This window comes from Perca flavescens, chromosome 2 (genome assembly GCF_004354835.1).
Source record: "Perca flavescens isolate YP-PL-M2 chromosome 2, PFLA_1.0, whole genome shotgun sequence".
Taxonomy (NCBI): Eukaryota; Metazoa; Chordata; class Actinopteri; order Perciformes; family Percidae; genus Perca; species Perca flavescens.
In genome coordinates, this window is record NC_041332.1 from 12,551,940 (window position 1) to 12,565,915 (window position 13,976).

General features: G+C 41.5%; 1 protein-coding gene across 6 annotated transcripts in view; it reads left to right on the top strand.

Moving 5' to 3' along the window:
• LOC114547295 (perforin-1) overlaps positions 1–13,976 on the top strand; it is a 53,120-nt gene that overhangs the window by 7,869 nt on the left and 31,275 nt on the right. For 5 of the 6 annotated variants that reach the window (XM_028566611.1, XM_028566619.1, XM_028566585.1 and 2 more), the window contains 6 exons: positions 921–966; positions 1,239–1,381; positions 1,476–1,611; positions 1,726–1,806; positions 4,629–5,122; positions 5,219–5,312. In XM_028566611.1, coding sequence (XP_028422412.1) covers positions 921–966; positions 1,239–1,381; positions 1,476–1,611; positions 1,726–1,806; positions 4,629–5,122; positions 5,219–5,312 — 994 coding nt within the window. Of the gene's footprint in view, positions 1–920; positions 967–1,238; positions 1,382–1,475; positions 1,612–1,725; positions 1,807–4,628; positions 5,123–5,218; positions 5,313–7,355; positions 8,322–13,976 lie in introns of those variants that run through there. The other variant, XM_028566627.1, reaches the window with a different exon arrangement.

Here is a 13,976-nt window from a genome sequence, read left to right on the forward strand (position 1 = left end):
GTGTGAAAGCTCATCTGAACTTTGGTGCGGATCAAACAAACAATCTCTGGTCCACCTAAAAGCGGGGGTCTCGGTTCGCTTCCAAGTGAACTAGAGTTCGGTTTACTTTAGGTAAGAACGCAATCCGACCCAAATACAGGAAGTGAACCAAGAACAGTGCATTTATTAGCCTGCAATTTCAACCTTGCACACAATTTACGGACTTATATATGATTTAAGGGATGATAAGTTTTGGATCCATAAGCTGTTCTGACCACACATCGCTGGTCGTCTGTGTGACATCATCAGTCTGTTTGACATCATCTTCTCTCTTTCTCTCCTTCACCTGCTATCTGTCAGCTGCTCACATTGTTCACCTTCTTTTAAAATTTTAGAAACACTGAAGCAGAACCAGAAAACCCAAGACTTTGTTATAAATTTGGTGTCGCTCCATTATTTGTGAGACCAGGAAGCGTCGGCGAGTTTCTGAGATTCTGTCCAATAACAAAGCGAACATTTCGACAATAGATATGGTTTTGACCATGTGACGTGTGTTTGGTGCATTTGACAAAGTGCAGTGTGAAAGCAAACCGAACCAAATAAAAAAAATGCAACAATGTTGCAATTTCACCCCTGAATCGCAGTCCACCAAACTATAGGTGTGAAAGCCTCCTAAATGTTATTTTGTACCTGTTAGTCATGCAAGAACATATGATTTCAGTATGATGTGACAGCTCAAATCTGTTTTTTTGTTCACAAGTCACATCACAGGTCCAAAAGTTATCTGTCTCATTCGTAGCTTGTCTGTGAAGTGTAGGAACCCACACAATATTCTAAAACTGGGTGTCTATACCCTTAATAACATTTGAGACTTAAAAAAAAAAAAGCTACAAAATGAAAAAGCTTTAATGATTATTCTTTCCTGTAAATTGTGTCCACAGCTCACTGATTAATGCTTACACATCCCAGGACAGTAACAACTGGAAGGTGGGAAACTTCTCACAGCTAATTGTTGACATTAAATTATCATTTCTGAATAGTATTATTATAACTAATAAATGTGTACTACAGAAGAGGATTAGGGTCACATGAAAAAATCTCAGAATTCTGACTTTAAACTCAGAACTCAAATACATTTTTCACGTGGCCCTAATCCTCTTCCGTATGTGTAGACATATGATTCTTTTTTTATTTTACCTCCTTTTTGGTGATTATGGGTAAACATCAAGCAATCCATGAGCTTTTATTTTTTTTATCAGGATGGCCTAAATATGGATTTGTTTGTGAGTGCCGGCCTGGAGGTTGGAGGAACGCACTCCACTGCGCGTGCCTTTGCTAGAGCGAGGACCAGAGAGGACCGCTACTCCTTCAGCACTCACATGGTCACCTGCAGCCATTATAGGTAGGGTGTGAAAACCATGCATCCCCACTGAAGTTTGGATTCTTCAGTTGTTTTAAGTTTTAGGATAATTTATTATTTGTCTCTTTGTGTCTAGTTACCGTGTGTCCCGCAAACCGCCCCTCAGCTCCGAGTTCAGTAAGGATTTGGCCAGGCTGCCGGAGTTCTTCATCGTGTCCTTTCAACAGTACACTGAGCTCATACAAACCTATGGCACACACTACATCGACAAGGTTAAAATTCATACACACAAACCATTTTAATTTCCATTAATAATGTCCTTAATTCACGAATTTAAAAAAAAATGCCATATTTCTTTGTCTTAACAACATTGTACTTCATTTCAGGTTTACCTAGGGGGCCGACTCAGGCGAGTCACAGCTGTACGTACCTGTTTGTCCTCACTGAATGGGCTCTCCTCAGACGAGGTACATGTAGCACACATACCTTTTACAGTGTACGCAGTAAGCAAAATGGATAGTTGTACAGACACTGCACATGCACACAAACACAAAGGTTTTTACACTGCCTTGAAAGACTCTCAGAAAAAAACATATTTTTGATTTATGCAACAATTATCATACAGTAATGTCAATCAATTGTATGCTAAATTCATAAATGTCACTGGGTTGAGGCGAAAAGGGAAGGACCCAAATACAGACAGTTCAGGCAGACAGGAAGAGTTCAGGGATTAGAAAATGTGTAGATAAGTCTCATTAGCATGAATAGAGTCCAAATAGAAGTAAGTGAGAGTCCACAGGTAAACAGAAAAAAGGTGCAGCGAGACAGTCAGGCAGGCAGGAAGGTAGTGATAGATACTGGTACAGGTTCCAAGTTCTAGGTTAAAGGATTATTAGAGGGTTGAATGCATAGGTGCAAAGCAACAATGGCAATCAGGCGACTGACTGTAAAAAGGGGCTCAGAGGGAACCTAAGAGATGGTCTGGTCGGGTGGCCTGGATGATGGAGCGTGGCGGAGCAGGGAACCTCAGGCAGATGGCCAATTGATGTTCTGGCAGGGCTTTGGTAGAGATGGCCAGCTAAAAAAGCAGAGAAAGCAAATGGCCTTGTGTGCCGTAATGACCACTCCTTCTTGGGGTTCCAACACAGGGATGGAAAAAGGCAAGGTGAGTCCCAATTAATTATGGCTGCTGAACCTGATGTTCACATAGTCCATTGAAGGCTCATATGGTCCAGGAAATACAGGATTTGGGCAGGCTAGATGCCGAGTCTAGCCGACTGAGAGGCAGGCCAACACTAGTAGACAGAGGGGCTGGAGTGTTAAAAGTAAAATGATCTGCCAGTCCAGGTAGACATTTCATCAACAAAGATTTATGAGATACTGCCCAGAGGGCCAGTAACAGAGCTGCATCTTTTTGCTTAATACTGAAGGTGTTCACTGCAGTAGTTCCGAAGGCAATGAATGTGAGTGGTGTGAGTCACCCTATTAAGTTCATCCACAAAAAATGATTAATCTTCTGGGTCCATTTTTGCCCACATTGTTCTGTCACTGGGGCAAGTGCAAGGTGACAAGGGAAGCACCCATATGCAGACAATCCAGGAAGACAGCAAGAGTTCATGGATTTATTGAAGAGGTGTAGATACAAAGACTTACTGGCAGTACTGGCTGGTTGTGAGAGTCAGGTGACTGGGACAGGTGGAAAAGTCTAAGGGCACCTGGCTAAAGAATGGCAATGAAGGGCCTGGGGAGTGGAAATGTGGCTGGAGGGAGGGACAGAGAGGGAGAATGTGACAATTGTTACAAGGCTAAGCTAACCTGAGGCCTGTACTAGGAAGCAGGATTTGGCGTTAGCGAGCTAACTTCAGGTTCAACCCAGGATTTTCTGTATCACAAAGGTGGATCGCTTATCGGTTCAATCGGCGTGGTAATTTATGCTGAACGCCTAACCTGGTCGGGAGCAGGTTAAGTTGGAGATCAGAGATCAACCTGTGTTAAAGCACCGCCTACTGACAAATCAATACTCGATCGATAACGGCATCACCATTCTTAGAAGATCAGGCGGAGCTCGGTGCAGAGAGAGAGAGAGAGAGGGGGGGGGGGGGGCGCTCATAAAAGTTAAAACATTTAGAGACCGACAACCCCGTTAACATTCCCTGATGGGTATTTTTATGAAGTATATATATTTTAATGGGAGGGAATTACATATCGGCTTCTTGAGCCGTGTGTCGCCAATGCGCACATCGGTTTGAAATATGTTTTTATATTTTTTATTTGCTCTCCCACTGTCAGGGTTGCAACTGAAATAATAGGCTAAAGCAACGACGCACAAGTGTAATTATGCTCAGATCTTGGTCCTGACTGATGAGGAAGTGATAAGCGTTGTGATTTAAACATCTACAGCATCGGCTATTTTGTTTTTGCCAGCTTTCCTTCCTGTTTTAGGAAACAGCGACTGTATTGCGTTTTCCCTGTAAAACCGAGTCTGTATTCTTCATATTTATGTAGAATTATAATTTGCTCTTATAACATGCGGCTCTGGTAGATGTTTGCGATTGGTCGTGCTGTGCAAACACCGCCTCTTTTATGTGAACGTGCGTGCTGCTGGATTGGGAAACCCTGAGTTGACTGAACTGGTTGATAACCAGCATCGTGATACAGCTTATGCGGGACCGCGGTTGTTAGGTTAGGTGAAGCCAGATAACTGAAAGAGATCCAGGGCATGTTGATCTTGCTTCGTAGTACAGGCCTCTGGGCTCGTTGAACAACGAAACATACGGCTAACCTAGCTTGTAACATTAAAAATATTGTCTCTCCCTGAGTGTGTGCATTTAATGCAAGAGTCAGACCTAAGCTGGCCTGGATGAATATAAATAGTATAGTAACCAGTATTCAGTGTTGGGAAGTAATGGAATACATGTAACGGCGTTACGTATTCAGAATACAAATTATGAGTAAAACTGTATTCCGTTACAGTTACAATTTAAATAGTTGGTATTTAGAATACAGTTACATTGTTAAAATCAATGGATTACATGACGATACTTCTCTGTTTCACGAGTTTATTCACTCTGAATAAATTAAGGCAACTTAATGCATTTTCCAGAAGCCCCGATGAAATAAAAAAAAAATAGCTATTTGCGTGATCAGTCACAACGGAGTCGGAACCGGCACGATTACGGAATACGTTACAAATTACATTTGTGGTCATGTATTCTGTATTCTGTAACGAAATACGTTTTGAAAGTATCCTTCCCAACACTGCCAGTATTGTTTCCCTCCTGTCCTCTAGGTCCATTCCTGCCTATCGCAGGGTATTCGTGTAGGCCTGGGGAATGCGAAATTATCAGGTAACCAACAGTCTTGCACCAAGGTCCTACAGAACTGGGACGTCTCCACCTCGTACAGCTCTGGTCTCCACCAACACTACACAGAGGTGTCAGGAGGCACTGTTTGGTCGGGGGAGTTTTCTCTTACTCACGATGACTCCCTTGGCTACAGGAATTGGCTGAAAACCCTTAAGGACATCCCGGATGTTGTTTCGTACTCCCTCAAGCCAATGTACGAGCTGATGCCAACTGAGGAACATAAGACAGGGATGAAGTTGGCCATACAGGTGTACTTAGAAGCCAACGGCATAAGCAGCTCACATAGCAAACCAAGTTGCTGGTACACTCCTAACCTGGCGTCCAACTGCTGTCCTCTAGAAACCAGTAAAGGAACAGTGGTGGTGACCATTATCCGAGCATGGGATCTGTATGGAGATTATGCTGGTGAAACTGATAGGTGAATAAAATCAGGTCCGGAATTAAGATCTGAAGGTGGTATATCAAACAACATTAATTCAAGAGTTGCTTTTTCCTTGTTGCCTCCTATTCACAGCTATGCTACGATACAGTACGGATCCTTGTATCGCAGGACTGACATGATCCAGTCAAACAATCCCTGGTGGAACGCTCGTTACGATCTGGGCAAGGTCAGTAAATCTTCTCATTACAGATCAACTCAGTAGGTCTGATGTACTTTTAGATGAACTGTAGACTAGAGTTACTATTTCTATCATCTGTGTGAGCCTAGCATTGTAAAAAGAAAAGTGTGTTACAAGTTACACTAGAAATATACCTGTTCAGGGCAGGAACTGCATGAGTGACATTATTGGGCCTGTCCTGTTAGCTGATCAAATTAGATAGCTGCAGCCAACAAAATGCATAGTAAACTAGAAATGAGAAGTCTGCTTTTGTTTACATCTGTTTAAAATTGAAAACCCATTTTCAAAAAAATACCATTATCATTGTAAACTGCATATGTGCAATGCGACCTTGAGAGGTGTAGCAACATTAACATAAGGGGGGTGGTTTAACAAAGAGTAAGTTGCAAATCATCTGACCAAAACCCCAGGGACAGCAGTGGGCTATGAGATGATTTTTGCATAGTGGCCACACATTTCAACTTCCTTCCTCATATGATGCACACTAACCCATTTTTGGACAACAATCCGTCTATCATGTCCACCATTATTGTTTTGAACAAACAGTTGCGGCCGGTGCCAGTAGCTCCTCACCGAACACTGAGTGGCTCGGTGAGCTGGTAGTTCAGACACAAACACATCAGGCTCGTTTGAGATGAACTGCGCCTCGCCTGTAAAGTGGACGAGAGCAGGCAGCAGCAGCCGGGGGTGGTGACCAAAAGCTGCGGTCAAGTCGGACAGTTTACAGCCGTTTCCAGCAGCCTTCAGTCTGAACAGAAAGTCACAGAAACACTCACATCCTGTTAGGACCGATTCCAATTTAATAAATGTTATCAGACCCATATATCAGCTTGTACACAGTCTCCAGTTGTTGTTATTATGACAGAGCAGCTGTTAAAATGCTCTAGGCTACATGCGATCTGTTGCTGATGTTAATAAACAACAGACTGTAGAATATCCCTAATCTGAACGGATTTAGTCTCTCTGACTTCTAAACGTCACTATTAGCTACACAACATGTGTTCTGTACAGAATAAGCCTTTAAATCAGACAAAAACAATAAAAAGTTTCTGCCTCCCAAAACTGAGGTTATCGTTGCCAACGTGTTCATGACGTCAGAGCAATTCGGGATCAAGTCGGACACAAATCTAACAGACATGCATTGGGCGGTGATCACCGGTGATCGATTCTACGCAGGCCTGGCTCATCTCGAATGTTTAGATTTTCGCGTGATATGTGATCCTGCGATACTCGCGAGAATCCAGCTGCCCTGCACAGTAAAGTAACGAGAACAATGGGCCTAATTCATTAAATGTTTGTACGCACAGATATGATCTTGTTCATTTTTTTCGGATCATTAATACATTTGTATCGGTTAATGCATTGTTTCTGAAAAGCAGTGGACCAAGCAAATCAACGTTTTGTTAGGAGCTACTGGCCAGCTACGGGTGTGGTTTTGGTGTATGTAGTCTATATCCTTGACGTTCCACTTCTGAGATTGCGCCGGTGCCGCAGGAAATTCTGCCAGATACATGTATTTTCACAGATTTCCGTTTCATTCTGCTTACTTTTTTGTTTGAATTTTAAACTCCGGTGTATTTATAAGGGACTATGGTTAACTGCTACTCAGATCTCTGCAAGGTAAATTGAGACAGCAAGCTAGACTATCTTTCCAATCTGAGTTTTCTCTCGCACAACTATTTTGCAGCGGCTCTGTCCGGCGCTTAGCACCGCCCATGACAATTGTGATTTGTTTAAAGAAATGCCCATGAACCAGAGCATGTTTTTCTCCCATCCCGTAATGCTGTGTGGACTAGCCAGACAGTTCTCCACTCCGCAGAGTGTGGATGATCTGGCAAAGCGAGACTATGGTGTGTGTGGCGGTAACAGTTTGTTCAAAACAACAATGGCGGACGTGATAGACAGACGGTTCATCCAATCACCTGCCATGTATTGTTTAAAAGTGCCTGCCCTTTTCCAAACAGTTTCCAGTGACAACTTCTCAGATGGTTCTGTTTTACTAGTTAATCAGGATGAGTTTTTTTTATGAAGGTGTACACATACCATAAATTGAAGTTGGAGGTCTGGGACGAGGACTTGGATTTCGATGACCGTCTGATAGCATGTCATACGGGCCTGAAAGAGGGAACATACAGAGGAACCTGTAAAAACCAGTGGGGCGGCTTTGAGTTCAAGTATACTCTGACCTGTGACCCTCATCTGACTGGAGACTTGTGTAACCGTTACAAACCATCCCCACAGTAAAAAAGATGCCTTTACTGCTGCTCGCTTTTCTAGTTCAACTGAAATCACATGTAGGGTTGAACGAGGTACAGTTGAAAAGCCCAAAACAGCTAAAACTATATTACTGCTTTTGAAATGTATTAACCCAAAACAGCTAAAACTATATTACTGCTTTTAAAATGTATTAACCCCAAAACAGCTGAAACTATATTACTGCTTTTGAAATGTATTAACCCAAAAACAGCTGAAACTATATGATTGCTTAAAAATATAATCAAGCTAAACGTTGTGTTACTGATATTACTATAGACATAATTAGAGACATGTTAGTGTGAATTGCTTTGTGTGACTGTCTGTTTGAGCATGAAAACTGCAGCTGTAAAGAGGAAACGTTTGTGGAGGCCCTGAGTGCTTATAGGAGAGAGACAGATAGCTGCATTGACCTGGTGATGAACTGGGTTGATAGATTGTATGTTAGATAGTGAAATTCATAGAGTGGAAACATCGTCACATTCAGTGTTTCCTATACGTATGCTCTGCCTCTTATTTGCATTAAAGATTGTATTACCCTGTAAGGTCATATAAAGTGGTAAAACACACCTCGCTGTGCCGGGGGGTGTAAACCTCATGAAATGTACATACACTCACCTAAAGGATTATTAGGAACACCCTACTATGACCGTGATTGACTCCCTTTCGCTTTCAGAACTGCCTTAATTCTTCCTGGCATTGATTCAACAAGGTGCTGGAAGCATTCTTTAGAAATGTTGGCCCATATTGATAGGATAGCATCTTGCAGTTGATGGAGATTTGTGGGATGCACATCCAGGGTACGAAGCTCCCGTTCCACCACATCCCAAAGATGTTCTATTGGGTTGAGATCTGGTGACTGTGGGGGCCATTTTAGTACAGTGAACTCATTGTCATGTTCAAGAAACCAATTTGTAATGATTATAGCTTTGTGACATGGTGCATTATCCTGCTGGAAGTAGCCATCAGAGGATGGGTACATGGTGGTCATAAAGGGATGGACATGGTCAGAAACAATGCTCAGGTAGGCTGTGGCATTTAAACAATGCCCAATTGGTACTAAGGGGCCTAAAGTGTGCCAAGAAAACATTTCCCACACCATTACACCACTACCAGCAGCCTGCCCAGTGGTAACAAGGCATGACGGATCCATGTTCTTATTCTGTTTACGCCAAATTCTGACTCTACCATCTGAATGTCTCAACAGAAATCAAGACTCATCAGACCAGACAACATTTTTACAGTCTTCAACTGTCCAATTTTGGTGAGCTCGTGCAAATTGTGATTTTCCTATTTTTAGTGGAGATGAATGGTACCCAGTGGGGTCTTCTGCTGGTGTAGCCCATCCGCCTCAAGGTTGTGCGTGTTGTGGCTTCACAAATGCATTGGTGCATACCTCGGTTGTAACGAGTGGTTATTTGAGTCAAAGTTGATCTTCTATCAGCTTGAATCAGTCGGCCCATTCTCCTCTGACCTCTAGCATCAAAAAGGCATTTTCACCCCACAGGACTGCCGCATACTGGCTGTTTTTACTTTTTCAGACCATTCTTTGTAAACCCTAGAAATGGTTGTGTGTGAAAATCCCAGTAGCTGAGCAGATTGGGAAATACTCAAACCAGCCCGTCTGGCACCAACAACAATGTCACGCTCAACGTTGGTTAGATCACCTTTCTTTTCCATTCTGACATTCATTTTGGAGTTCAGGAGATTGTCTAGACCAGGACGACACGCCTAAATGCATTGAAGCAGCTGCCATGGGATTGTTTGATTAGATAATTTCATTAACGAGAAATCTCACAGGTGTTCCTAATAATCTTTAAGGAGAGTGTATATATGAGTGCTTTGCTAACAGGAAGCTCTATCTTGCTATTTAGGGCATCTTGGGCTTATGAGCATTTTGAGTGACTGACTTAGTTAAGGACTAAGTTCATTTTATTTCTATTTAGCTTATTTGCTATTTAACTTTTTGCTTCAACTAAAATAAAAATACCTGTGTTCTTGTTGAACAAGGGAACCAAAAAGCCTTGCAAATCTTTTGTGCCTTTTTTAGAAGACTTTTTTCCCCTTTTTCCTCCACTCCGGCCGTGCGAGCGGGGGACACCCCTACGGGGGCAGTTTGGCCTCCTCTTTAACAGCTTGTGGTTAGTTGCAACCCGCGGAGACTGATCTTGACAAGCAGACTTCCTTTGACCTTCCAACGGAGAGGAACCTTCTGAGACCCTGGCAGAAGTGGCCGGCAATTGTGAGTAATCGATTAACATCATTTGGTTGTAAGATCCCCAGTGTTTTTCACATACAGGGGATGTCTAGGATGTCAATCAAAGCCTCTTGTCTCGCCTCCGGGTTTCCTACCGAGGCAAGGGCCCTTTAATACGGGTGTGTGTGTCTCTCTAAAACAAACTAAAATATAGGGAAGTATCTGAAATAACTCCTTTTAATATAGGCTAAACCATCCGCTCCACTGACAGTAACTGGCGTTGCTGTACGGCAGAAGAGGGCATAACGGGCGAGGGTTATCGAGGGAAAGGCATAAGGGAGTTGGCTTTAAAAGAAAAAGTGATACGAAGCCTGATGCTAGGATCGGAATTAAAGTTACAAATAGCCGGACAAAGAATACAACAAGTAGAAAAGGCTAAACTGTTAGGTTTGGTTATTGATAGTAGTCTCTCATGGACAGAACACATAAATACGATTGTTAACAGAATAGGATGTGGCATTGCAATAACAAAAAAATGTTGTCAATATGTAAATCAAGAAACTTTAAAAATAGTAACAGAGTTATGTCATTTGTCATATTGCACCGAGGTGTGGTCCTCTGCAACTAAAAAGGACTTAACTAAAATTCAGGTCGCGCAAAATAAAGCAGCAAGACTTGTACTGGGCTGGTCAATTAAAACAAGTAGAGATCAGATGTATTCCACTCTTTCATGGCTCACTTTACACCAAAGAATAACAGTTACTTTAGGTACTATGATATATAACACATTGACAATGAAAATGCCGATTACTCAGTTTAATCAATTAGTGTATTGCAACTCTGTGCATAATCATAACACTAGAAAGGCAAATACTGGTCATATAATAATCCCTTATCCAAAAACTAATTTTATGATGAAAACTGTCCTGTACAGAGCTATTGTCATCTGGAATAACATTCCTATTGAAGTGCGTCAGCTTTGTAATAAGCAGTCATTTAAAAGAAATCTTAGATGTTTTGTGTTGATGTAGGTTTTTATGTTTTTATTAAAATACTTATATTAATATTGTATTAATATTTAGTCCTACTATGAATGGAAACTAGATTGTATATATATATAAGTGTTTGTGTATGTATGTATGTATGTATAGATATGAAATGTGTATATGCGATTTTGTTATGACTGAAATGTGTATATTGTTGTTGTAATGTAATTTTTTTTTTTTTTTTTTAGAATGGACCCCAGGGAGACTAGCTGATTGCATAGACTTTCAGCTAATGGGATCCTCAATAAAAAAAATAAAAAATAAAAAAAATAAATAAAAAATAATCACATCGGTCTTCAGTAGTCAAAATTGTCAACGTGTTTGTTGTTAACTTTCTTAAAAGGGGAACACAGGGAAAGGTATGTACAAAGCAAATATGTATGCTGTAGCAAACCAAAAAAGCATCTTGGTTTCAGTTGGACTCACTCAAGTGTGATATCAGATCTGTTAATTACTTGCTTTAAGTGCAATGAACCAGTAATGTAATAGGTGAAATGACTAAGGACCTTTTTTTTCCTATTAAGACACCACAATATTCAGTTTTCTTTGTTAAAGCTTTAAACAAAACATATTTTGACCACTTAAATTATGGTTAAATTCACATACTTACTTATATTCACTATAAAATGGAAAATAATCATTTTGTCTGGTTTCAGCTGATTATAATTAAGAATATAGGCCTGTGAGCACAGGTATTTTAGCACTTAGCCTATGTAGCTGTTTATTTTCAAATTTCACTTGCATAAAATCTGTCATATCCTTACTTTTTTGTGTCACCTTCTCATGCAAATAACGACCCAAGTCAAACATGTGCCTCATGTCCTTAAAATGACTAAGAATAGTTTTTTTCTTCAAAGTTACATAGTTACACATGGGGCCTTGCTCCCAAATTTGTATCTCCTTGACTCCTCTCTCCTCGAGTCTCTTCCTCGACTCCTCGGCTCGGATCTCCTTTGGGCGGGTGGAATCGAGGATGCACTAGTCTCGCATTGCCAGACCTTCCTTAACAGCGCTGCAAAGGAGGGTCTGGCTAGTCCACACAGCATTCTGGGATGGGAGAAAAATGTGCTCTGGTTTATTGGCATTTCTTTAAAACAATCACAATCGTCATGGGAGGCGCTAAGCTCCGCACGCAAGCAGCTGCTGCAAAAATAGCCTCGGGAAGGAACTTGTTTTGGTGGAACGTGTACGGTCAAAATTTGTTTTAGTCGTGCGAGAGAAAACTCCGGTTGGACAGATAGTCTAGCTAGCTGTCTTACCCTGCAGAGATCTGAGGAGCAGGTAACATTAGTCCTCATAAACTGACCAGAGTTTAAAATTCCAACACAAACAGTGCTTGAAATGGGAAAGAAAAGGTGCCTGTACTCTCTTGCATTATGACATTTGAGATTTCAACAGTGACAAACAAATCTTGGAGATATTGCTGATACAACAACAATTTGTTATTTATTAACAACATAAATGTATGTATTTATTTAAACAAGTCGCGTGTGTGTGTGTGTGTGTGTGTGTGTGTGTGTGTGTATTAGAGAGACATTTCTATCTGACACTCATCCTTACATTTCTAAAGGTTATTTAGCCTACAACACAAAGAAAACAAAATTAGCTGAAACGCGTTTGTTTTAGACAACTCATCAGAACCCTATCCTAGGCCTACTTATCTAATAGTGCCAGTGTTTGGTTTTCTTCGAATTCTTTCAATGCAAGACTTTTACACAGGCCTATAGCCTACTACAGAAGGCAATGTTTTACAGTGGATCGAAATATTTCCTGTGCGACTGGTACCAGACAACTGCCTCAGAGCTGTCGGTTTGGCAGCTTGTTTTGGAGTAGCGCAATTCCGCCCCAGTGTGGCCAAAAAACAATTAGCAATAGAGTTGTAGGCTAGTAATTCAATTACTAGCCTACAACTCTATTGCTTATCTGTTAGAAGCCCATGTGTGTAGGGATGGCTGACGCGAAACTGACGTTCCGAAGCTTTGTCGAGATCCCGAAGCGCAGAGTTTCGAAACACTGATCCGAAGCGTGATTCAAAACACCCATGTCATGTGACTACGGCTAAATGAAGCTTCGGAGTGTTTCACAAGTGTTTCGACAGGTGGCATGGTCCGCCGAATCAGCGTTTGATTGACAGGGTCTGGAACAAACCACACAATCGCACATCTGTATAAAAGTGAAGTCAATACATCTTGACCTCTTGGGTTTTTGTGACAGGAGTTTGATTTTGAGATAGCGGATTTTTGGTGATATAGTGACATTTATAGTGCGATTTGTTTAGTTATATTTAGGCTTACATTTAAATTTACACATTGACTGATAGGCTAGAGACAGACAGAGTATACATACAGTGACACATTAATAGATAGATAGATAGATAGATAGATAGATAGATAGATAGATAGATAGATAGATAAAAAAAAATGGAAGCTCTGTTTTCATTTTCATTCAGAGCCACAAATGTCAACATCAGGCCCATCATAATCAATATCAACACCAGTAGAAACACAGGACAGTTTATGGGAAAGTTTTGATGATAGTATCCGTGAAACAGTGAGGAGCCTACAAGCTTCACATATTACAAAAACATTTTTTTTTTAATGGCTCGTTGTCAAGGTTGTTTCAGATCAACACCTGCAAGTGACCACTAGGTGTCATCGTTGAGACGGGTGTTGGATTGTTTCGAAGCCTCGACACAATATGGCACATTTGCTTCAACTGTTTCATCGTTTCACGAAGCCTCGATCTGCCCACCACTACATGTGTGATGATGAGGGATATTGAAGCAAAACCCAAACGAGCCATTCTGTTCGGGTAGCTTACCGGATTGTGGTTTCCAACACTCTCTATCTGTCAGACAAACAGACTGAACGCCTATAAAAAGTAGGAGGTCTGACACACAGCAGGGTGTAAATGTAAAAGCGCAAATGAACTGGCCCGCCCTGTTATGTCTTCATGCCTCCTGTGGTAAAGGTTTCCTGTGTTGAGTTTAAGCATGTGTGTAAAAAGCAGCCCCTGCCGCGACCGCTGGATTCCTTCCTCTCATCTTTGGAAATGCCAAACGGAACAGCCTGGAGGCGGTGTAAGAGCCTCTCTCCCTGCTGTCCCTCTGTCCATCCCACATTACAGGACATACCGTCCGACACACGTGTATCTCAT